General features: G+C 38.2%; 3 protein-coding genes and 1 long non-coding RNA gene across 7 annotated transcripts; 1 reads left to right on the top strand and 3 right to left on the bottom strand.

Moving 5' to 3' along the window:
* Positions 1 to 1,494: 1,494 nt before the first annotated feature.
* LOC119984766 lies at positions 1,495 to 4,798 on the bottom strand. Of its 3 annotated transcripts, none has more exons than XR_005464980.1 (5): positions 4,618 to 4,798; positions 4,267 to 4,532; positions 3,735 to 3,866; positions 2,546 to 2,800; positions 1,495 to 1,851 (listed from the first exon to the last, which is right to left on the bottom strand). It is a non-coding gene; the product is annotated as an uncharacterized LOC119984766 (long non-coding RNA). The 3 variants fall into 3 exon arrangements; XR_005464981.1 differs by having other exon boundaries at positions 1,495 to 2,800; positions 4,267 to 4,338; positions 4,434 to 4,532; XR_005464979.1 differs by having other exon boundaries at positions 1,495 to 2,800.
* A 1,051-nt stretch (positions 4,799 to 5,849) lies between these two features.
* On the top strand, positions 5,850 to 12,727 carry LOC119984400 (probable transcriptional regulator SLK2). Of its 2 annotated transcripts, none has more exons than XM_038828322.1 (10): positions 5,850 to 6,219; positions 7,317 to 8,050; positions 8,253 to 8,384; positions 8,618 to 8,666; positions 9,220 to 9,434; positions 9,515 to 9,583; positions 10,226 to 10,326; positions 10,955 to 11,048; positions 11,139 to 11,208; positions 11,538 to 12,727. In XM_038828322.1, exons 2-10 carry the CDS (start codon positions 7,472 to 7,474, stop codon positions 12,422 to 12,424), a joined length of 2,196 nt encoding a protein of 731 aa, XP_038684250.1. In that variant the 5' UTR covers positions 5,850 to 6,219; positions 7,317 to 7,471; the 3' UTR covers positions 12,425 to 12,727. The 2 variants fall into 2 exon arrangements, with proteins under 2 accessions (XP_038684250.1, XP_038684249.1); XM_038828321.1 differs by having other exon boundaries at positions 6,835 to 8,050.
* A 602-nt stretch (positions 12,728 to 13,329) lies between these two features.
* On the bottom strand, positions 13,330 to 16,535 carry LOC119984401 (F-box protein PP2-A13-like). Its single transcript, XM_038828323.1, has 3 exons — positions 15,990 to 16,535; positions 15,757 to 15,875; positions 13,330 to 14,793 (listed from the first exon to the last, which is right to left on the bottom strand). The coding sequence occupies exons 1-3, from the start codon at positions 16,308 to 16,310 to the stop codon at positions 14,379 to 14,381; spliced, it is 855 nt and encodes a 284-aa protein (XP_038684251.1). The 5' UTR covers positions 16,311 to 16,535; the 3' UTR covers positions 13,330 to 14,378.
* Positions 16,536 to 23,386: 6,851 nt separating this feature from the next.
* On the bottom strand, positions 23,387 to 24,893 carry LOC119984182 (LOB domain-containing protein 24-like). Its single transcript, XM_038828010.1, has 2 exons — positions 24,300 to 24,893; positions 23,387 to 24,118 (listed from the first exon to the last, which is right to left on the bottom strand). The coding sequence occupies exons 1-2, from the start codon at positions 24,450 to 24,452 to the stop codon at positions 23,813 to 23,815; spliced, it is 459 nt and encodes a 152-aa protein (XP_038683938.1). The 5' UTR covers positions 24,453 to 24,893; the 3' UTR covers positions 23,387 to 23,812.
* Positions 24,894 to 24,996: the final 103 nt, after the last annotated feature.

Genomic DNA, 24,996 nt, shown 5'->3' with positions numbered 1-24,996 from the left:
TATTTAATGTTTTGGTGTAGTTTTGTTGTGGATAATATGGAGGAATAAAATGTTATTGGGTTGGGTGGAAAGAGAAAGTGTGTGGGAAGAAAAAGTGTATAGAAATTTGTGTTTTGTTGATGTGGCTGTATTATAATACGTGTTTGACTTTACTTTTTGTGTAATAGAGATGAGACCGGGTCAACAAAAATGTTGGCACAGTAAATTATTTCTTATTGCATTTGCCCTTAGCACGCGCGTAGTCTTCCTCCGTGTGGGGATGCCAAATATTCTGGTGAAGACGTAGTCTGATTAAGACAATACAACCTACTTTTTTCATCAACGTCGACTATAAGGGCGGTGGTTGTTGGATTGGGTTGTCTTAACGCATTTCAACCATATTTTATTTTTATTCAAATCAAAACCTTGTTTTGTTGTAAAATTTAGGCATATTGGAGGAGACAGTATACCGACCATTTGGGATATAAAATTGGGGACCATACTGGAAAATACGTAGTTTGCTAGTGGTTTTGTGAAATTTCAGTGGATTGATCTTTTGGACACGTGACGGCTACTTTTCTATATTTGTTAAATGTTCTTCTAGCAATACCTGAATTAGGGTTGGAGCCCTAAATATGTACTTGTATTGTCTAATGCCAGTCGTAACTGAGAATTAATGAATTTCGTAGGATATATCACCTTAATAATGTTGGGATTGTTATTATTAGATGTCTGTCATTACAAAAATGGTGATTAAACTTTGACCAATTTTATGCTATGTTTTTACAATGTACTATAGCTTATCTTTACATATTATGGGCATTTAATTATGGTGCCATTGATTCGTACTCAATGCCATTCCTAAAACATAATTTACATTATTCAACAATTATTTCGACATCCATCCATGATCTACACAATTTTTTCCTTTTTTTTGGGGGGCGCCAAAAGACAGATTAATTTGTGAATCAATAATAGAGGTCATTAGGACAACGTTCTAGAAATCGAACATTTGGTATCATCCCTTCTTTTGGTTTAGGTGGGTCAACTATTGGGATATATGATCCACCTAATCTTTAGGCTTAAAAAGTCATAAATTTCAAATCAAAGCGTCCACAAATTATGTTCCCGTTGTATAATTGACACACTTTTGGCCTGAGTTTGACATTGACGTTATGAAATGTAATCAATTACTTGCCGCCGACAAGAAAGGAAATCTAATAGAAGGTGCTCGTGCTATGACAATCTTTTAAACCAAAAGGTTATGCGTGCCAAGTCCATTGCAATTCTCTCTTTATGTGGAAGAACTAGCTAGAGTACTTGGAGGTTGGCCCTCTGATCAAAATCTAATTATTTCAGTGCCTTCAACGACTATCCATGGATTTAACTGTTCAAATTTTATATGCAATAATCTATGTTATTCCTAATATATGTGACAAATACTGTCATTCTATGGCAATTCCGTGCCCAATCTTTTAAAGGAAGCAGAGTTTACTTGGTAAATTTCCCTTGTAAGCATGCTATGCATATCCATAAGGCATCACCTTGCTCACGTTACGCGTCAGTGTTAGGCCAAACAAGGTCTATCATATGACACATGACCTTTCCCCCAAAAAAAGGGACCTTATCCAAGAATCTAAGCGTAGCATATGCTTCGACAAAGAAGCTTTTCAACTTGACACCAACAAAAGACCCAGCTCAGCCGTGAAAGGCTATCGGAGATTTGATTAACCATGGCAGCTTTAAACTGCAACTTTCATCCCACAATGGATTAAGTCTCCCAAAATGTCAAAGCAAAATGGAGGCCTTCTATTCATGCTCAATTCAGCCCTCTCAACGGAACATCATGGTAACCCCTTCCAATCTAATTCTCTGTTACATTCAACCACAAACAATTGAAAAGGAAAAATGTAGGGGGAAAAAAAAAAGCACACGTAACCAAGTTTACTCTTAATGACTACGCGCGTAGGTAGTTATAAATGGAGCAGCAAAGGAGATAGGAAAAGCAGCAGTAGTTGCAATAACCAAAGCCAGAGGAACAGAAGTGGCTGGGGTCGTGGATGTTCATCTCGTAGGACATGATATTGAGAAGGTTCATTGAATCATTGTTATTTATCAATACTTCCTTTAACCAACACTTTACTCTGCTTAGTTGCGACAGCATGAGTTGTATCCATAGAAGTCCCCCCCCCCCCTCCTAATAGGGTATGTGGAATGGAGGAGCCTATGGAAATACCCAGAATAAATGATCTCACAATGGTATTAGGGTCTATATCCCAGGTAAGGTAAACAAATCCCTCTCCTCTACCAGGCACAATAGTCAATGTTTTCAAACATGAGGAGACTATGAAATTTCTGCAGTCAAAAGCAACAGTTGTCGTCATTGATTTCACCATCTTCACTCTTCAGTGTATGACAATGTGAAACATGTTCTATGTCTATGCAAATGCAAACAAAGAAAGGACATATCGCTAACGTTTTATCATTAAGCATCACTAGTTATGGCTCCACTTTGGTCTTTCTTATTAGGCAACAACATTTAGGATGAAAAGTGTGGTTTACGTACCTCGAATTAAACCAGATAGAGTGACAGCGTTATCAACATTCTGTGGGAAGGCCAGCATGGTGAGCCCAGGGTGAGACATTGATGCAATTCAATGTCCTCTCCTATTCCTCCCACATATTAGACTCAAATGTCAACACAATTTCTGTGGTCAATTTGTTCAGTTGTGCTAAATCAATGTCAGGTTTGTCTGGTGGCACCAACACTGTCAGTAGGATCCATACTCCTCCAGCAAGCCACCCTTTCAGCTTTATTCCACTACAATAATATAGAAATAGTGGAATCACGCGCAAAAGCAATAGTAAGATATATTAAATTCTGTTTTTTCCCCCTAGATTCATTCAAGTCTGGAAGATAATCCAATTTTCTGTGAATTTCTTCATCAGTTGTGGTACATATTGAAAGATTGCCCAAATTTATTTGACTCCATTGTTACATAATGTACAGAAAGATGTTCTTAAGAGCAGGTCTTCATTTTCCAGTGCAAGGCACTGACACTATAGCAAGCTGTCTCAGTAATTCAAATAGTCAAACGAAAAAAAAAAAGGATAATGACGTCCACAGGTAAAAAAATCAAAATTGATTTAAGTAGATGTTGCTAAAACATTCAATTTTAGCACGATTTAATATCAGCTACACACATATGCTCGCACCTTCAAACTTGTTTGCAATTGCTTTTATCGTGGGTGTATCTTTAGAACATGTCCAATGGACACTTGAAAACTATTTTTCAAGTGTCCAAAAGTGAACTTTATGGAAAATTTAGAGTGTTAGAGTTCTACAATGGATAAAAATGAACACTTGAAAACACACTTTTCTTGATAATGACACTTGTTTTATAGGTTGTTGTGGAAAATGACACTTGAAATATGAAGTATGGATATAGTTGATGAATAGTAAAGAGAGATGATGAAAAGGAAGAGAGAGGTGATGAAAATGAAGATAGAGGTGATGAAAAGTAAGAGAGAGATGATAAAAAGTAAAAAATAGATGATAGAAAGAAATAACGAGAAAATAGATAAATGAGTTTGAAGTGTTGGAAAGTATGAAGTGTTGATGAATAAAGTATATTGTGGGACCCACTCACCCAATTAAATTATGCCACCTAGGATAGAAAAGAAGAGAGAGAATGGTTTTGAAGTACTTGATATTTATTTTAGCATTGGAGATGCTCTTATCACTATATGCATACCCCATACTTGAAGCCAGCAGAAAAACCCTTTGACTTTTTTCACTTGCTTGCCACTTGGAATGAAAGCATGAAACACAGGTTGAACCAGAAGAGAACGAATCCCATTTGGAAGCATCCCGCCAAGTCCAGAATCTGATATATTAATAAAAAAATTCATATTATTTGCAGCATAAAAAAACTTCAAAGAACCTTAAGCACAATTTCACTCTTATACTGTAAGACTGTAAAATTTTGCAGGTCAGGTCTGAATAAACTGCAAGCAGGTATCACATACAAAGATCCTCCTTCAATAATTTACAAATATAATAAGTATTCAAGAATGCTCTCTACAGTCTGTACTGGCTGCATTATAGCTAAACTAAAATATATCAAATTAAAGCTAAGATGATGATTGAACAATGAAAGCCGCCTGTAGCTCAGGGAATGCATGTTCTGGAGACGAGAGCAAGAGGCATAGGTATGTTGTAAATGCAGTAACTACTATTATCATCCTAAGTCGAAGATTATCAAATTCTAAGGCTCAGAAAACTACCTTGAGAAATCTTCCAAGGTAAGGAAGGGCAATGGAGAATGCGGCTAAAGAGAGATCCAGTGCTTCTGTTCTCTACATGAAATTGGTTGTGGAAGGGGGAAAAAAAAACAAACAGCAACAAATCGCATGTCTTAGAAAAACAAAACCCCGTAATAGAATCAGATTACCATTTGTGCAGGGGTGAAGGACGCTGCATCAGAACCAGCGACGTGACTCAGGAACCCCGATCCCCCTTGGTAAGTACGATTCATCCAAACCAGGTATTCCTGAAAACCTCACCGAAAATAAAGATCCGATAATGTGATTACGATCGTCCATATAAATCCATACATTCACGGAGGGGGGACTTACCGAGGTCCGAGAGTGAAGCGCGTAACGGAGAGATTCATTAAGCTGCTGTTGTCGATTCTCCAGTTGTCGTTATTGTTTGGGAATCGTTTAAACGAGCAGTGATTGCTTTGAATTTCGTATTTCCGATGGCGCGAAATTTGGAAATGTTTCGAAATAATTGAATTGAGGGATTCAAACAGAGAATTCCCGTTCTCCTGTTTCTTTGAGCATCGAGGATTTGATTTGGAATTATTTAATGCTTATCTGGGCCTATTCCAACAACTCAGCCCACTTAAATTGGATAACTAAACCCACTCTTAAATTGGACAACTAAGCCCACTCTTAAATTGGACTAGATAAACTCATGGAAACGAGGCCACCCAAATCAAATCACACATTCCGATTTCCGACTCCTTGGCGATGATCTCTCGGTTTCTCCATGGGCTTTGCATCTTTTTATTATTATTATTATCATAAAAGACTAATATGAGCTGGCAATGCTTTATTTTTAACTTTATTTTAGCTTCCAGATACAATGGAAAAATTGAAAAAAAAAATCATTTGAAACCTGCCTAGATAAATATATAATACTATTAATGAAAAGTATGGCTGAATAAGAGCTGATCTTCGTAATTGGACGGCTGTGATGATCTTCGGAAATGCGAAGGTGGACACTGGCTTTTGCGTCCATGCATGATGTGGACCAAATTAAACAATTATTTTTAAGCTAAATGAGCACCTTCGTATACTTTAACATGTTGTATAAATTGGTATTCAAGGAGGCTAGTTCTGAACTAAAAAAAAAAACTATATTTATTAGGTATACACTCATTTGCTTCTCTAGAGAAGCAACACCAACCGAAATGGGAAATGGCCACAAAAAAACTTTAAAAAAAAAGAAAAGAAAAGGAAGAAACAAAAATGGTAAGGAAATAAGAGGTCAAGTGAAAGAATGATTAGTCTTAGTATTGTCATCATGCTTGCACTGACACAATTTACAAAACCCACACGAATCTTTGTTTCTATGGTTCTGTCTATTGTGCGTCTAATGATCACGCGTGTCAATCTGACGGTCAATGCTCAATCGTCTATCAAGTAATGAGTTCCGAACTTCCGATTGTCTCTGCCAAAACCTTCTCGGTAAAATTGTAAGCCAATGATATTCGAACACGTCATCCTCTATAATATCATTATTAAAAACCGATGTTTCTCCTAATTGCCCGCTATGGCCAAACAAAGGGAGTTGGTTGTACAAAGGTGGAATGACACGACTGCAGATTATATTTACCCTGATAGACGGACGCATATGACCCATCAAAGACAACCTTTGGGATCCACCAATCGAGTTGTGCCACATAACACACGAGCTCGCTCTTCAGTCGCCGCCGCGCGGTCTCAATGCCGACTACGTTCTCCATCTTGTTCCTGACACGTATCTCGTCTCCCACCTGATATATCAGGTGACATAGAGCTGGCTACCAGTGCAGACAGTCACTCACCCTCTGCAATTCCCGCTAGATATATATAAACAGCGCCCTCGAATTCGCACATGCAATTACGATTTCCAAATTTAGGGAGGAAAATGAGATGGTTTTCGATTTTTCTCCAGCTCTCGATTTCAAGGTTAGTACTCTCTTTCCAGTCTTTTTTTTTCAACAATTTTTTTTGACTTATGTAAGTTAATGCCCTCGTTTCAAAGTTTCGTATTTTTTGATCGATCTAAATATTTCACTTATGAAACTATTTTTTTTTAAACTTATGTAAGTTAATGGCCTCGTTTTCCATCTCTTTATTTTTTTGATTTCACTTATGCTCAAGTAAATTTACTTGGTCTAGATATAATTTTTCTTGTTTCTGTAATTTGGGATTCTTGCTATATACCCAATCGACTCGCACACGATCAAGCTATCTGATTCTCAATGCAGGTTGTCATTTGAGGGTTATCGTAGTGGGAAGTTCAATTATTTTATGTTTGGTCTTTGATCCCCAGTAGGCATTTCTGAAGTTGGTAAATTTAGGGATTTCCTTGTAACCTTTGCAGCTATCTGAGTTGAAAATTAGGGTTTGTTGATGTATGTAGGATTTAGGAAACCGTAATTTTTGCTTGTGTGTGCTTCTGCTCTGCTTTTTTTCCCCCTGATGTACGTATCTGAGAAAGTTAGTTTTTTTTTATAATTATACTACTGTATTTCTCACGTAGCTTGTTTGTAATACTGCTGTTCTTGTCCTGCACATTAGGTGTTGTAAATTCAGGAAACCTTTCACGTCATCTGATAACAAGGGCTTGTTAATTCGTAATAATATGCTTCTTGATCGCTGACAGCGTATGCGCAAGGGTTCAGATTTTCTGTTTCCTATTCGTTGCTGAAGTGGGATTGTCAGTGTTATTACTTTATCCTGTTTTAGTTGTGAATTGGCTTTGAGGGGGTTGTCTTTTGCACAAGTATAATATTTTATGATATTGAGAAGATTGAGCTTATATTGCAATTGCAAATACTAGTTAGGCCTGGCTCTGGAGAGCTACTTGGAATCTGACCACCAGGAAACGGTACCTTCAATGGTCCCTTCTCGGGTGGCTGGAGGGTTAACTCATTCTTCCTCAAGCTCTGGAATTTTCTTCCAAGGAGATGGGCAGTCCCAGGCTGTCATTAATTCTCATTTGGGTTCATCATTTGGAAACTCGCCTAAATCTATTCCCGAATCTGGATGTTCCAATCTAGGTCCTGTTTCTGGAGATCAGAACAATGCACTGTTGAATAGTGTGGCAAGTTCAGGACCAAGTGTGGGAGCTAGTTCTTTGGTTACAGATGCAAATTCTGCTCTTTCTGGGGGTCCTCGTCTGCAGAGAAGTGCGAGTATCAATACTGAATCATATATGCGGTTGCCAGCATCGCCAATGTCATTTTCATCCAATAATATAAGCGTTTCAGGTTCATCAGTTGTTGATGGATCCTCTGTAATACAGCAAGGAAATCATCAAGACGTGACTGCTCAACATGCACAACAGGTTCAGCAGCTGCAACAACAAGGGGTTTCCGGTGCTACGTCATTGCCTGCATCACAAAGTGGCCAAGTTGCACTACCCATGGACCAACGGGCCCCTGGGTACTTCACTTCAGATCCTAACAATATTTCCCAGTCACACAAGAAGCCACGATTGGATATTAAGCAAGAAGATATCATGCAACAGATATTTCAGAGGCAGGATTCCCTGCAGTTGCAAGGCCGCAATCCACAGTTACAAGTTCTGCTTCAGCAGCAGAGACTAAGGCAACAGCAGCAGATTCTGCAATCCATGCCACAATTGCAAAGAACCCAATTACAGCAGCAGCAGCAGCTGCAGATGAGGCAGCAAGCACAACAACAGCCAGTATCAGCTATGAAGCGTGCCGATGGTGGTATATGTGCTCGTAGGCTGATGCAGTACCTATATCATCAGCGGCAACGGCCACTTGTGCGTTTCTTTCTTTGATGCCCTTTCCTGTTTTTGGAAAATAATTTATGTACCACTCTCTTGCAAAACTAGAGTTGTATTTATATGATGACGTTGATGCTCATCCTTTCACAAGCTCACTGTTCATCTTTTCATTTTAATATTTCTATCTTTTTCATTTCTCTAAGAGAACATTTTTGTTATGCATAAATTTTATTTGCAGGATAATTCTATTGCCTATTGGAGGAAGTTTGTTGCTGAGTATTATTCTCCTCGTGCAAAGAAGCGATGGTGCTTGTCCTTGTACGACAATGTTGGGCATCATGCACTTGGTGTTTTCCCCCAGGCAGCTATGGTCAGCTTCTATAAGATGTTTATTGCAACGCCTCTGTCCTCTTTTTTATTATAATTTGTAGATTTGAGTTGAAATTGAGCTGATATTGGCAGTAATGGAGGTATTATCTATTAATTACTGGAAGCTAGACTTGAATCATATGCATCTTTTTCTCCAACTAATAATTTGTTACTTCTGTTATATGGTATTATTTTGGCATTTCCCCTGATAAATTTCATTTCATTTTATTTCAGGACGCATGGCAGTGTGACATCTGCGGCTCTAAATCTGGAAGAGGATTTGGTAAGGAAATGGCTTCTAGATTTTTAATGTTGACTGATGGCTCTAGAAAGTTTGTGTTTGAAAGTCGATTGTGGAAGTTATTTACTTAATTCTGATTGGTTCAGGGCCAGGGGTTAAGAGAAAAATGCTACTCAGTTCCCAATTTCTATCACTTGACTGTTGCTTAGAATCTTATGGTCAAATCTACTTCTTTAATTTATACATTTGACTGTCTGAAAGATGACAGAATGATAATTTGGAGATGTCGAAAAAAACAACATATATTGACTCACACTGATGTACATCTTAGGGATGCCAAAAAAGTGCTAAAGCTTCATAACTGGAAGGTTCATCTGCTTGGACATTCATGCTCTAGTTTATTTACTTAAAGAAAATGGCAATTCTTTGATGTCTCCTCCAGGTGTAATGCTGTCTACATATTCAGCATCCATTTGTAGTTATGAAATCCCAGTAGCTTCAATCTGATTTTGAATTAATGGCTTGAATGGTCTCTTTGTTATCCCTAATTTCTGATTCAAATCACTTTATTACTTTGATTTCCACTGTTTGACAGAGGCAACCTTTGAAGTACTTCCGCGACTCAATGAAATCAAATTTGGCAGTGGTGTGATCGATGATCTTTTATTTTTGGACTTGCCACATGAATACAGATTTATGTCGGGAATTATGTTGTTGGAATATGGAAAAGCAGTTCAGGAGAGTGTGTATGAGCAACTTCGTGTTGTGCGTGAGGGTCAGCTTCGTATCGTATTCACCCAGGACTTGAAGGTGAACTGAAGTGCCAGTTTAATTTAACTAAAGTTGATATATTCGCTCAAATAAGTTGCTGACATGTCATGCATCATTAGATACTGTCATGGGAATTTTGTGCACGGCGCCACGAAGAATTTTTCCCTCGTAGGTTGGTTGCACCCCAGGTACTGATTTGTCATGCTTTATTATTTAGTGTTCAAACTTGTTTGATCTGAAAAGCTTTTCCATACTCCATATATATCGCCTAATAATGGGCCTGCAAGTTTTCGAGTTTGCAAATTTGAGTGTTAGTTGTTTATTGATAATCTGAGAGGAAAAAGAAGAAGGCACAAATAAAGATAAACTTGGAATATAGTTCTTAGACCAAATGCACAGATAAAGATAAACTTGAAATACAGTTCTTGAACCATTTGGTCTATTTCATGCCTGAACAATTTGAATTTCAAAGTTTACAGGGACTAATGTCAGATATGAACATGTCTGCTAAGAAATTTCATTATCTGCAATTTGCACTGGAAAATATTGGAGGACCCTCAACTGTGAGGAACTCTCTGGCAAGAACACTATTACTATTAAATAAATAATGCTCTTTTGTATTCAAAATTTTTGCTCAAAAAAGTTTGACAGCAGAAGATTGGAGACCATTTGATGGATGATTAGTTAATTTAGGATTGTGAAACATCTAATCAAAAGTCAGTTTCACTCTTTTGGTGCCTTTGCCTCTGTAAGATTTTTACACACCAAAAAAAGAGTCGTGTGTAATTATTTTTATGTGAAATTATGCAATCATGTCTGTTGTTTTGCAGGTGAACCAATTGCTTCAGGTTGCACAAAAGTGCCAGAGCACGATTGCTGAAAGTGGATCAGATGGGATTTCTCAGCAGGACTTGCAAACAAACAGTAATATGTTAGTAAATAACAAATAACTCCCCTCCGTTCTTGATTTTATACTACGAAACCATTTTTTGTTCTTTTGGATGTTAAGTTTTTTGCAGTTCAATCAAAAGGTTACCATAGCTCACAAGTCACGAATTAGAAACTTGGGACTTGGGAGTCACATATTTATTCTCCAGGTTTATGGCTACAATGAACTGAATGAAGATATAAAATGAACATGGAGGGTTTTGACAGCCTGCTTGGATCGACATTTTTAAGTAATAATATGTGGGAACCATCTACCATTGGCCTGATTGTTTATAATTCGACTTGTGGCCTTGTCAGAATGTAGCAATTGACATTCCATCCTCTGTAAGTGCTGTGTGAGCGTAGAACTCTGTTCCGTATGGAAGAGATAGGCAGCTAAAAGGTGCATTATAATTTTGAAAGGCACATGTTATTGTCATGAAATGTTGATTAAGCTTATAATGGGAAGGGAATGCCATGCATTTATGTGTGATATGGGATGCATCCAGTCATCATGCTGCTCAATCATGTTTGTCTTTGCTGCAACTTAAGTCGCCTGATTTTGTTGAACATGACTGAATATAGTCTCCAGGCAATAAGGTTAAACTGATGCAATGTTGATTATTGTTTAGGGTCTTGACAGCTGGTCGTCAGCTTGCGAAGAGTATGGAGCTCCAGTCATTAAATGACTTGGGTTTCTCCAAAAGATATGTCAGGTGTCTTCAGGTATGATTGGAGGAATAGACGGTGTATAAATTATTTCTCTCGTTGTATGCTTTCTATTTTTCTTATAAGTTTCTTTTCAATTTGTGACAGATTGCTGAAGTCGTCAACAGCATGAAAGATCTAATTGATTACTGCCGGGAACACAAAGCTGGACCAATTGGTAAACCCTTTATGGCTGGTGTTAATCTTCAATTGTATTTTTTGATGACAGGTGCATGTGGTCATCACATTAGTTCTTCATTATGGTTTGGCTTGGACTGTGTCCATCTTAAGTGACATGTTTTCAACTAGATATTATATTACTTTTTAAATTCGCATCTTAAAGGTGACAAAAAAAATATTATGCGTATATCTCAGGATCTCAATGCACTTTATTTTATCTCAGTACATGTAACTTAGCCTTCTATAAATTTTTTTGTCTGGTTAAATGGCTTTCATTTCTTTAGGTATTCTCTATTATGCTTATCTCGTTGCAACTCTTATTTGCAGATGGTCTGAAAAATTATCCTCGACATGCCGGTGCAGCTAAGCTCCAGATGCAAAAGATGCAGGAAATGGAGCAGCTGCCAAATGTTCAGGGTCTGCCAACTGACCGAAATACCCTCAATAAATTGATGGCGTTGCATCCAGGAGTAAACAACCACATGAGCAACAACCATCACATGGTTGGTAAGGGTGCTTTAAGTGGTTCAGCACAGGATGCTCTGTCACTGACTAACTACCAGAATCTGCTGATGAGGCAGAATTCAATGAATTCAAATCTCAACTCACTTCAAATGGAGGCATCATCTTCTTTTAATAGTACCAACCAAACTCCAAATTCAAATTTTCAAGGATCCACTACTTTCATCTCTGGGTCAATGCAGAACTTGCCAGGAAGTGGATATTCAAGCCCTCATCTAACTTCGCAACAGTCACATCGTTCATTGGGTGCTAATAACCTTCACCAGCAGAACCATTCGCCGTCTTCCCAAGGCAGCCAGGTCTTACAACAGCAGATGATACAGCAAATGCTACAGGAGATGTCCAGTAACGCTGGTGCAGGTGTACAGCAGTGGTCGATTGTGGGACAGAGTATGATGAGAAATGGAATGGGATATGGAAACAATAATTCGGCAGCAATAGCTGCTGCCACCCCCAGTGTGTCAGGAGGAGCTATGGGTCATGCTCCCAGCCGGAGCAACAGTTTTAAAGCTGGTTCAAATAGTGAATCTTCTGCTGTTGGTGGCAATAATGGATTTAACCAGCGAGCATCAGACTTGCCTCAGAATCTCCATTTGCCGGATGATATTGCTCAAGATATATCTCATGAATTCCTAGAAAATGGTTTTTTTAACAGTGACCTTGACGATAATATGGGATATGGCTGGAAGTAATGACGAACATTGCTGGTTTTGGTGTTCATAAGTGAATTTTAAGTCATCTTTGTACAGAATATGTGGAGTAGCTGCTTTTTCTATTTAGTGTTTTTTTTTTTTTTTTAATTTTTAAAGAAAGATACTCAGGAACCTGTGTTGGCATTGAGGCACTTGTGCCTGACTAGGTATTTAGTCTTCTTTTTTTAAAATAGTCCTTTTTGAGTTTTTTTCTCTTCTGGGTCAAGTCTTGAAAGTAATGTATTGGTCAAAACTGCTCCAGTAAGTTTGGTCCTGAGATGATTTGAGTGGTTATTTCTCCTAGTGTGCTTTTGGACTCTTTGGCAAGGTTGAAGAGGAAATCGTTCCTTTTTGTTAATAATTCCCCAAGTAACAACACAATCCAATCCCCTAGTCAAAAAAAATTGGAACTTCTCACAGCAAATCAAAATTTTCCTCAAAAAAAGGCCTTTGCCGCAAGCCATCAAGATGGGGCTGTCTTTGGAGTTTGGACCAGCTCATAAAATTAAGGTCCGCAACTATGGCAGCGGTCCAGCGGCTTAAGAGTATGGGACTTGTTAAGTCCTTTCTTGGGCCAGTAAAACTTGGGTGAGTCTACATAAAGCTTTTACATCTGAAACAGAACAGAGCCTATCAATTTGTGGGGTCTAGCCTTTTGACCTTTGGGATAAGTATAGCGAAGTGGCAACAAACTTGAATGTGGCCAATCTGAGACAGCTGTGGCCCATGGATTGTGACACTCCTTGGCCACTTGGCCCATAAAACCCATTACCAATGAATTCACAAAGTTTTTGCAGTGGTGCAGAGTTCTGAAGGACAATTTACCATATAAATTCCTTTTGTTTTTTTGGTGCTTGTGTGAGAAGAAAATGAAGAACTATAACTAGTAAACTTGAGACATAAACTGGTAGAATGGATTTGTATTACTCAATGTACTACTGTGCAATGTAGCTCTTTACATTTATTTATACAAACTCAATTTAATAATAAACTGAGTAGATAAAACATCAAAACAAAGGGAAAGATCCTCTTCTTATCGTCTGGTGAATGATGGTTGTTGGTGTAGTAACCAATGATAAGCACACTTCAATTTGTTGGAGAATTTGTTGAAAGACACGATCTGTAGCACCCATCTAACAAGATACCCTTTGATTGAGGCTGAGCTAAGCCATCACTTTGTTCTTAGTAGAGATGAACTTGAACTTGACCTATCACTTCAATTAGTAAGCATGTGAGGGATAATTCTATGCCTTATCACTCCAAAAACTTCCTTATCTCTCCAAGTGACCTCATGCTGTGCGTTTCACAACTGAATTAGCTATATGGGATTTAGACATCTCACTCTCATGTTGGAGCATTTCATTCTTATCTTAGTGTGCAGTCACTCACTATCAAGGATCAACACCTTTAACAAAACACTCAACAAGTCCTAATTAATAAACACTCAGTGCTAGAGCAAAAACAGAAGAAATCTGCATGCTGCACATTGCACATAACTTAGCTTCAAATGTAGAAAGTTGGTGGAACAAAAGGCAAAAGGGGAAAAAAAACAAAACACCATCCATCTTTATCCACTTTTCCTGCAAGACATTTTTTTTTAAATGGAAAGACTCTAATCCAACGATCACTTTGTAATTCTTGAGTCAGTTTTAAATTTGGGATGACCACTTTGTACGCACAGTGGGCCAACGATTTAGTCCTGATTCGAAACTTAATGCTCAAGTAAGGCTGGGCTGAAATTCATAATAAAGCTCTTAACCCCCTTCTAAGAAGTAGACCCCTGCCATCGGCCCACAGAACTCAAAAAATCCCAAAGAATTACGTTCTACCAATTGGAACTCTTGACCTGAAAGATCTGTCACCTCTAAGTCCGAAAATATAACTACTATGCTAATGCCAAGTTGTTCTACAAGACTTTCATATGCTCAACTCCAAATCAAATCTTAATTGACAACTATTTGAATCTTTCTCTAATCTCACTTGGGTATATAAACACAGAATCTAAACATAGACCTCCTTTGGTGTGTGTACAATCAATCTGCATCATGGAGAGCTTGATCTTCATTGGAGTGTTGGGGCCATCCACTACAAAATCACCTACATGGTAGTGATGCCACTCACCTGGTTCATGCAAGTAACACTCCGATGAAGCACGGTGGCCGTTGGATGTTGATAGTTGGAATCGGACAGGTTTAATGTTCCAGCCATGGACTTGATCAACATTGCAAACCCTCCTACCAAATCTTCTTGAGGATTTGCCTAGTTGTAGCCTGAAGAAGAGGCTATATGTTCCTGGTGGGAATTCAAACTCTACCTCACCCACCACTTCAAACCACCAAATTTTTTGAAGATAGGCAATTGCTTGATATCTACACATCCAAAAAAAAAAAAATATGTTCAACACATTTGGGAAAAAATCATTTAATTAGGGATGAAAAACAAGGCATTTAATGTATTTTTTGACTGTGCGTCTTAAACCATCTTTCAATAGATAGAGCAATTAACAACCGATGAATTATGTCAAGACCATATCCCACATTAAATTGACATAATTCAATCAAGTGATATATATGTAAGATTCTAGCACCTCTAACATAAGTGACGCGTTTTCTGGGCTAAAAACTAATGACGACGATTCATGAAGAACAAATCCGTGCGGACCCGTGACGCTGAGAGATGTGTCTAGGTTCTGATTTGGATTTCCAATAAATTTGTCATCCATTTCACATGGTACACTTTGAAGTGGATTTAGATATTAAGTGGGGTAGCCTAATATTGGCTATTGGTGCGTGAACAATAATTCAATCAATTTAGTCAATGACTCATAACACCAAGTCATTCATCTATCAAGAATAAGAATACAAAAGCAATACTTCGATCTTAAGGCAAGTAACGAGTAATAGATATATGACGTAGTCTATAATTAATGACAGGATGTATTAAAATAATAAATATATTTTCTAATATATTCACCTTGAATGAGTCCTCTTTTTTCCTCTCTTTTTTATTTCACTATTGAAAGCTAAAACAATATTATTTGCATGATTTGAGATATTTTGTAATATCACCCCATATTCGAAAAACCAGATAAACAAACTAGGTTTCCATGGAGTTACAACGACAACCTTTTTTGATTTTGTTAAGGATCCGAATATCCGATCCATTCCATAAGAAATATCTCGATTGTATGTCATTTTCAGGAACCAAAACTTCAAGGCAACCGACACTAACTAAATGCTTTGATTAACTATAATTTTCTTTTAACCCATCTAATCTTATCCAATAATCCATGATTATAAGATGAAGAAAATATTAGATCCGTATATTCTCACCTGGATTCCTCGGACACGATATGACTCCAGTATCTCCGATCATCAATACCAGTTACTCTCAACGCCTTGTATGAGATTGATAGGCAAATCTTACCACTACTCTTATCCAACCATGCTTGCTGTACCAAAATTCACATAATCAACAAAGTCAACTCATCTTCTAATGCTTACATATATATACACACACACACACATACAAGTGTTGAAGAGAAGAGAGATGAAGAATTATGTACCTTGGTGCCTCCGTCAAAGAAATTGGGTGTGGAGAACTTTGCATAAATCTCCTTCTTCCCCAAAGTCTCCGGAGATTGGTCAAGAATTGCCTTGGCAAGGAACTTGTAATTGGAAGGCAGCTTTGACTCCCACACAAAGTCAGCAGAAGAAGCGCCACGAAAAGCCCTGTTTAAGCTAGCCAATCTACAAATCTCCGGCGGATCCAAATACATAAATATACCCGAAACACAACTTTCCGGTAGGTCGCCGAGATTAAGTTTCATCGGAGAAGTCAATTCTCCATTATCCTCTCTTAAAAAACACGAGACTCCCGCCCCCATAAACAACTAAGACGACCTTAATTAGTCTATCCCAAGAGCTTAAGCTGATGGGAAGGATGAATCTTTTATCATCTAGCTACTCATGAGACAAGAAGAGAAAATTAAAGGAGGATTTTGTTCATAGGTAGAGGAGGAGGAGATAGATGACTGGGCAAATGAGAGGAGAGAATGGTGAGGAACCTATTCCCATTTTCTTCATGTGTAAGCAGAGAATGGTATTTTGACCTTTAATTTGGTTCTTAAAGAAGAAAGTTTGAGGGGAAAAAAAAAGTGGAAATTCTTATACCAATAATGCATAAAAAAATGCTAACAACTGAGTTGGACCTACATGAACCATTTAAAACCGTAGATCTTACATGTCTTATATGATGCATATGAAGTCGTACATGTCTATATAAATATTTGGGATAGTTAGGACAAAAAGTATTAGAATTCATAAGACGGTTTATGATGCATTATGCTTACTTAGTTTTTTGTAAGTTAGTCGTTGGTTGAACGATAATTATATTGTATGTAAGAGATCACCCATCCATTAAATTGTAGATTCAAATTCTATCCCTACCCAAATCCCTGTTTTTAAAAAAAATGTATTTTATTATTACTTTTAGGAAAAGTACATGGATATGAGTGCGCAATGAATATATGCTTGTAGGGCGTAGTATTTTGAAATGTTTATCCACACACGGTTATTTATTTTTTTTGAGGACAAGTACAGATGTAATATACGACACACCACCAGATCAAACCTAGGAAAATACATGTGTTAACAGGCCCCACACAAGAGGCACAAACCAAGCTCACACAGGGACACAAACCAAGCTCACGCAGGGGCATACTAAACCCACACACCTCCTTATAAATATTCAGGAGGAGGTGAGACTAGAACCCATGACTTGAAGTCAGGGACATGCAAAGTCATTGTCACTCAACCAATGATTCATTTGTCACACACGATTATTGGTGGCCTGTGGGATATGGAAGAGTTGTTCTACACATAGATATTAATTTTAAAAGTATGGAATGCCTATATTTTGTTCTCTCAATGTGAATGGGCAATATTAATTAACTAAAAAACAATCCCTAAGGTACTAAATTATACTTAATACAAAAGTGCCAATTTATTAATGAAATAAATTAATTCATGCTTTCCATAAGGTACTAAATTAGTCTTGAAACTGCTGGCTGCTTCACATGTGAGTCACCTAATTTACTCTACAAATTTATCATTGGATATTCAATATACGTCTGAATTCTGGATATCAAACCTTGCTTGAACATAAATTTCCTACTTGATGATATGATAAGTTAGGTTAAAACTCAACGTGTGGCGACAAAGATATTACTCATAATGAAAATCGAACTCAAAACTTTTTGAATTCATATAATTTAACTTTAGAGATATTAATCACTATGCTATCATCCGGTAGTTAATCGAGATTTACCCTTTTAAACCTTCATGAAAAATAATCACCTGTTGAGAAGTTGGTAATTAGTCTACATCCCAAGATTCGATATAGAGGCGAAGCAAGACACACATGGGGCGTAGACACTAGTAGTACTACTCCACGTTATGAAAAATTATTGGATTACAATCTCTTAAACTCTTTTCTTGAGCCTCCACCATTCATAATTTTACTTTTTTTGAAAGTCACACTGTGATTCAGTCACACCTACCTAGGTCCCAATCAAATCAAACCCAAGAATTGTTTACTCAATTAATAAACACCAGCAAGGATTGGTGTTATCAGAGGAAATCGTGCGATCCCACTACTCAAAGAGATATGATTAGGTGTTTTAGGGAACATTTGGGACCCTGCTAGACTTGCTGAGTCAGCATAGTGTGGATTTGAGTTCATACACATCTGAAACACGTGTGTGACGTACAAAATATAATCATGCTGTCTACTGTTGTAATAAGGATTCTGCTTCATTTTACAGGAAAGTTATGCCAATTAACCCCGCACAATAACAAGTCCTTTTGTGCCTGCCCGGGTCTTCGGTTCGATTCTTATGGGAGGAGTGTTGGTAGGCTATATATGTATGTATATATATGTGTCAGTTTGGCCGTGTTGTGAACTGCTGTGCGGTGTTGTGGGTCTAAAATTGTGGTGCTGTGAGGTTTAGAACTGTGATGCGATGTTGTGAGGTGCGTCTGGATTATCTAAATTACGATTATATTAGATGACTAATAATATTAATATAAAATCACTTAACGTTTACATTGTACATTAATCTAAAATAAAATAACTGACTTAATTTGATTACGTGGGACAATTCAACATATATTGTAAACGTTTGGGAGTGTTGTGAGGTGCTGCGAAGTAAAAAGCTATAATGTTGTAAGGTGAGTTCTGCAGACAAAAAACGTTTGACGTGTCACAAAAAATTATGGTAACATATATTGTAAGCGTTTGGGAGTGTTGTGAGGTGTTGCGAGGTAAAAAGCTGTGATGCTGTAAGGTGAGTTCTACCGACAAAAAACGTTTGACTTGTCACAAAAAATTATGGCGCTGTGAGGTGAGGTGCACCTAAACGTAGTACAAAGATATTGCCGAACCACACCATTGAGTTTGCGGTGAGCCCTATGTACAAAAGAAAGACATACACACACAATGACTAGTCGTTGGGGCCCTGCACATGGTGCCAACTTATTTTTTGACTTGTTTTCTCTACACAGTTTTTCTTTTTAATATATAGTAGAAATTAAGATTTCAAGATCCAGGGGTAGTTAGAGCGTTAAGTCCGGTCAAAGTAATTTGTTCTTCGAACGACATTACGCCTGGCCTGGAATTCAAGGTTTCACATGGCACACCGGAATTCAAAAATCATCTTGTTTCGTGTAATTATTTTATTTATGTGCCCAACGAAAAAGATGAAACGTGCGCACCTCTGTGTTGTCCTTACCAATGGGCCAACGGGGCCCAATTGTAATATCCAAGAGGGCCAAGACTAAGTAGCAAGTAAGCCCAATACTTTAAAACTGAAACGTTATGAGTCCATAGTTGACATAATCCACTGGCTTGCCGTGGTTTTTGGAAACTTTGGATTGACTGGAAAGTGGAAACAAAGCCAAAGAAAATTTAGAAGTAGCACACAGAGACTATGCCAGTAAGGCTGCGCCGTGGACAATCCTACAAAACCACCACCCAAAAACTTTAAACTTCCTCATATATATGACTCCCCCCAACCAAGTCTCTTCGTATCTTAATCAATAAAAAACAAAAACCTTTGGAAGAAGAATAAGATTTTTGGCCATGTCTGCGCTTATTGATATCTGGACCAGTGAGCTCGCCAAGCTACGTGAGAAGGCTCAACCCATTTCTCCAAATGGCTCGAACCCTTCTAATACCGTGCCAAGCCAACCCAGCCAGGTGGTCCAAGTAAAAGAAAGGAACTTCGCTGAGTCACCGCATGATTATATGAGCGCCATAAAAGTCAAACCACCTGTTTTGCCGTCGGAAGCTTCAATTTCCATGCTTGTTGACTTCTTCTGTGCCTGAGCGTTATTTGTAGTGGTTCTTCTTGTATCATCATTTCTCATTTCTTTGATGCTTAATGCTTTGCCTCTCTGTTTTTTCCCATTTGTTTTCGTGATTGTGTACAGAGTTTCTACTGTTTTTGACTGAACCTTGATATTTGTCAGTTTACTCAGTGTAATTAATATGAAGCAATCACTACAATCTAATTATTGATTGAAAATACACCATATGTGGGAGAAAATGGTAATGAAGACTCATCATTTTTGTTACCATAACCATGTGAAGATTGAGGATCTTTAATTGCTTGACTATAACAAGTTGGCTCAACAGTGTTAATTGTAGCAGCAAGGGAGGGAATGAATTTGGGTTTGGAGATACCAGACTTGGAACGAGTTATCATGGAATGAACAGAAGAATGAGAGGAATTGAATGAAGTGACTGGAATATTGAGAGAAGAACCAGAAGATGAAGAAATGGTAGGTGGCAGTGAAGATTGAGGTTCAGAGGATGTGGAAGTAGGAAAATCTGAGGTGATGGGAAGGGGGAAAGGAGGTTCAGAAGATGGAGAAGTGGTATGTGTCAATGAGGAAGGGATTGTCTTGTTCTGGACAGATGAGTTTGTAGAAGATAGAGGTAAGGCTGATGGAGGAGAGAAAGGGATGTGTTGTGGAGGAGGATCCTGGAAGGAAAAGGTATAGGTTGAGGTGAGACATGGTGGTTCAGATGTGATATTGGAGGAAGGAGAAGAGACCAAGGTAGAATAGGGAAAATCATTTTCATAAAAAATGACATGTCTACTGATATGGACTTTACGAGTGAGAGGATCCCAACATCGATAACCCTTATAGTTGGTTGCATATCCCAAGAAAATACATGGTATTGATCTTGGGGATAGTTTGTGGGAAGTAGTAGCACTTAGATTGGGAAAACATGCACAACCAAAGGGTTTGAGGAAGGCATAATTTGGTTGGGTGTTAAAGAGCTTGTGAAATGGGGATAGATTTTGTAGGAGGGGGGTAGGAAGCCGATTTATGAGATAGATGGAAGTAGAGACAGCATCTGCCCAAAATTGATGAGGAAGGTTTGAATCAATAAGCAATGTTCGAGCCATTTCAATGACATGGCGATGTTTCCGTTCAGCCAACCCATTTTGTTGAGGGGTGTGGGGACAAGATTTTCTAAAAAGAATGCCAGAGGAGGTAAAATGATTATGGAACATATGATTGTCAAATTCTTTGCCTCCATCACTTTGAAAAATTTTAATTTTTCGACTGAACAGATTCTCAACTAGCAGCTGAAAAGCACGAAAGCATTGAAAAACTTCAGACTTGAATTTCATAAAATAAAGCCAAGAGTAACGAGAGAAATCATCCACAAAAATTACATAGTATCGATATCCCAAAAATGAGGCAACAGGGGACTGCCAAACATCTGAATGAACAAGCTCTAGAGGGGCAACAGTACAATGTTCAACTGAATGAAAAGGGAGACGTTTAGATTTCCCTAAACAACATGAAGTACATTGGGTCAAAAATTTGGGAATGCCTAAATAAGAGCATGATTGCCGGATAATGTCAAGAACAGCAGAGTTGGGATGGCCGAGTCGACGATGCCATGAAGTACCAAGAGTAGTAGTGGCAGCTAGAGCAGAAGCATAAGGTTGAACAAAATGAGAGCTGATTGGGTAAAGGTCTCTGTCACTGGTGCACTTGAGGAGAGGAATCCCCGTGATCTTGTCCTTGACACAAAAAAGAGAACCATCAAAATAGACAACACAATTATTGTCTTGACAGAGGCGTTTTATGGAGAGAAGATTATAAGAAAGATGAGGAACATGATAAACATTAGTGAGACGTAATGGTTTGACAGGTGTGTGAAGTGTGGTTGTGCCAATTTTATGTATGTCAAGCAATTGTCCATTACCAACTAAAACCTTTTGTGAGCCATGGTAAGGGAAGGAATTTGTGAAAATACCTTCATTGGGGGTCATATGAGTGGAAGCGCCAGAATCAGGATACCAAACAGACTCAGACGGATCACCAAATGACATAGCAGCAAAAGAACGAGGGAGGTCCGCAGATGTATAGGCAGAGTTATAACGATGATGACACTGAATTGCTTTATGACCAGGAATCTCACAAATTTGACACACATCAACACGAGGAGAAGATCCCAAAATACCAGTTGGAGAAGGTGAGTTACCTGAAGGTCTCTGAAAATGAGCAGGGGGAACATAACCTGAGTATCCATGGCCAGAGTTAAAATTGTTGTGATTTCGGCCACCAGGAGAGTATGTACGACCAGAATAAGAGGTGCCATAACTGCGGCCACGACGGCCACGACCACCACGCCTATAATTTCCACGACCACGGTAGGACTGTGGTGGATCCGAGGAGGTGGTGTTGGCAGCAAGAGCTTTGTGGTCTGGAGTAGTTGATGAGGTGATGTCCTCCATGCGTACACGACGATCTTCATAAGCAATCAATCGACGACGAAAGTCTTCATACAAGAGATCACTGTCAAGATTAGAGATCATAGTGACAAAATCTTTGTAGGCAAGATCCAGCCCAGCTAAACCCTGAGCAATAATATCTGTGTCAGTGACAGAAATGTCGAGGTCACGTAGTTGATCAGCAAGGATTTTGAGTTCCCTGCAGTAGACATCGGCTGTTTTGATGTCTTTGCGAAAAGTGTGAAATTTTTGGCGAAGCTCCAATTTACGAGCCATAGATATGTCACGATAGCGGCGGTGAAGAATGACCCATAAGTCTCGTGCGGTGGAAAGCATATGAACATCGGCAAGAACAGATCGAGAGAGTGTAGCATGGATCCAATTGCGAACAGTCTGATCCATTCGTTGCCATACAGAATAAGAGGGGTTTGGCAAAACCTGGTTGTTAAAGGAAGTTAAAGTTGCTGAGGGACAAGGAATGGTCCCTTCAATGAAACCCAGAAGATCGTGTTGAATAAGTAGTCCACGAATTTGAGTTCGCCATAGTGAGTAGTCATCTGATGTTTCTAATTTGGTGGAGACAATGTGAGTGACATTAGGAGAAGAAGTAGAAGAGGGAATATAGGATGAAGTAGTGTCAAATGGAGGTACGGAAGTAGTGGTGGGAAATAGAGAAGGAAAACCAGGAGATGGGGCTGAGAGAGGTGAAGATAAGTACCCAAGAGGAGATCGAGTAAGCGACGGCAAGGAGAAGGATGAAGAAAAAGGTGGAGGGAGAGTAGTAGAGAAAGGTGGAGGGGGAGTAGATCGAGTCAAATTGGGACTTCCAATGTCTGTAGTAGTTAGAGAAGGTGATCCCGTTGAAGAAGACGAGATCTGAGAGGCGGCGGAAGCCATAGTTATAGGAACCCTAATGAACCTCTGATACCATGAAGATTGAGTATAATATTGACTTGTTGAAATTGAACAATACAGAAAGTATCTTACTTATACAGACCAAAGACAGCTGGTGTACAGCTGGTAAACTAATAGCAAAAAGTATCTTACTTCTACAGACCAAAGACAGCTGGTGTACAGCTGGTAAACTAATAGCAAGTATACACAGTAAATACAGATTATAAGATAATATATCTAATACCATGTACAAATGCAAAATTTTCTTTTTTGGTAACCCATGTCATACAAGCTTTGGAATATTTGATTATGATATGGGCCTAAACTTGAGCAGTCATATGCGTTACAGAAGTTTCAAACTTGACGACATACAAGTGTATGTTGGGTCAAACCCGCGACAAAAGTTTCGAACATACAAAAGTGTATGGTGAGGCTTTACAAAGCCTAGAACGCTTATTAAAAAAAACAAATACAAAGTTCTTTTTAATTAGAAACAAATACAAAGTTGTTAACGATTTCTCCTCAAAAACAATTTGAAAGACAGATTAAAGTAAATATTTTCAAAAATGGTTCACATTTTATTCATGACAACACTGGTCCAATCGTGTAAAGAAATAAAAGCCGTGCACATTGCAATGAATATGCTACTGAGAAACAACAAAGGAATGATAAATTTTCTACATTAACGTCGGAAAGGGTTGCGTGGAAGCATCAAACTGGGCAGCATTGCTGAACTGTTCCATTAAAAAGTCATTGCAATCGGAATCTGGTTCGATCTGTTGAAGTTGTCGGGGTGTTTGTGCAGGGGAGCTAAAGACTGCAATCTCTGCTCTGGTTTTGGCCAGTTGGCTTTCCGCACTGTGTAGTTGTTGATGCAGCTGGGAGATGATTCCAACACAGCCGTAGACAGGGTCTTGAATTCGACATTGTGCCTCAAAATACAGAGAATCTGCCGCTTGCCCTCGTGCATGTGGTGGGAGTTGCTGAGAAACAGAGTCATGAATACATTATTAAATAAGTGATATCCAGGAAATTTTAATTTTTCTGGGTCCAAAATTAGTAGCAGAATCATGCCTATATTCACTATTAATGCTCTTCAACATGACAAAATATTCAATATAAATTTTAAAAAATGTTTGTTATATATATATATATGATGATTACCTGGAGCATCTTGCCAACATTGCTGGCGCCATAGATTTTGTGAACAGAAACAAATCTATGGGGATCATTAGGGGGAAAATAAGGGGAGAAAATGCAATCTGAAGGGCATCTCCTCCTCAAATACTTACAAGCTGCACAACGACCCGAAATCATTACTAAATCTAGAGAGAAAATCTAATGGAAAATATGTAAAACAACAGAGAAGATCTTCTCAAATCTTGTGTTTTTTGACGAAGAAAATCCCAAAATATTTTGGTTGGATTCTTAATTGAATTTTCAAGAGATACTATATATGTATGGAGTGAGGAGGAGAGAAGACTAGCTAGAAATTATTTAACGGCTAGTTTTTTAAAAATTTTGATTTACAAGGAAACTATGAGAATAGATTGCTAATTTTAATTTGGAAATATGAAATTGAAAGAAAAGAGTGTAATTTTCTCTCTATTAAAAGTTTTGTTTGCCATAATTATTTTAATTTTGTCCTTGTTTCTTTTCTAACACTCTAAAAATGATAGTAAATCCCTTTTATATATTGACGTTAGATTATTTGTATGAAGTTGCTAACTCTTCTATTTTGAAACCAGAAAGTCAATCTTGGACTTACCTATATCAAAATTTGAGCAGATTCCATAGCTGTAATGATATAGTTTACTACAAGACCATAATAAATCAATCTGCTCTACTCATGTCAATCAAT

Source organism: Tripterygium wilfordii, chromosome 18 (genome assembly GCF_013401445.1).
Source record: "Tripterygium wilfordii isolate XIE 37 chromosome 18, ASM1340144v1, whole genome shotgun sequence".
NCBI lineage: Eukaryota > Viridiplantae > Streptophyta > Magnoliopsida > Celastrales > Celastraceae > Tripterygium > Tripterygium wilfordii.
This window is presented reverse-complemented; position numbering and strand designations above follow the sequence as displayed.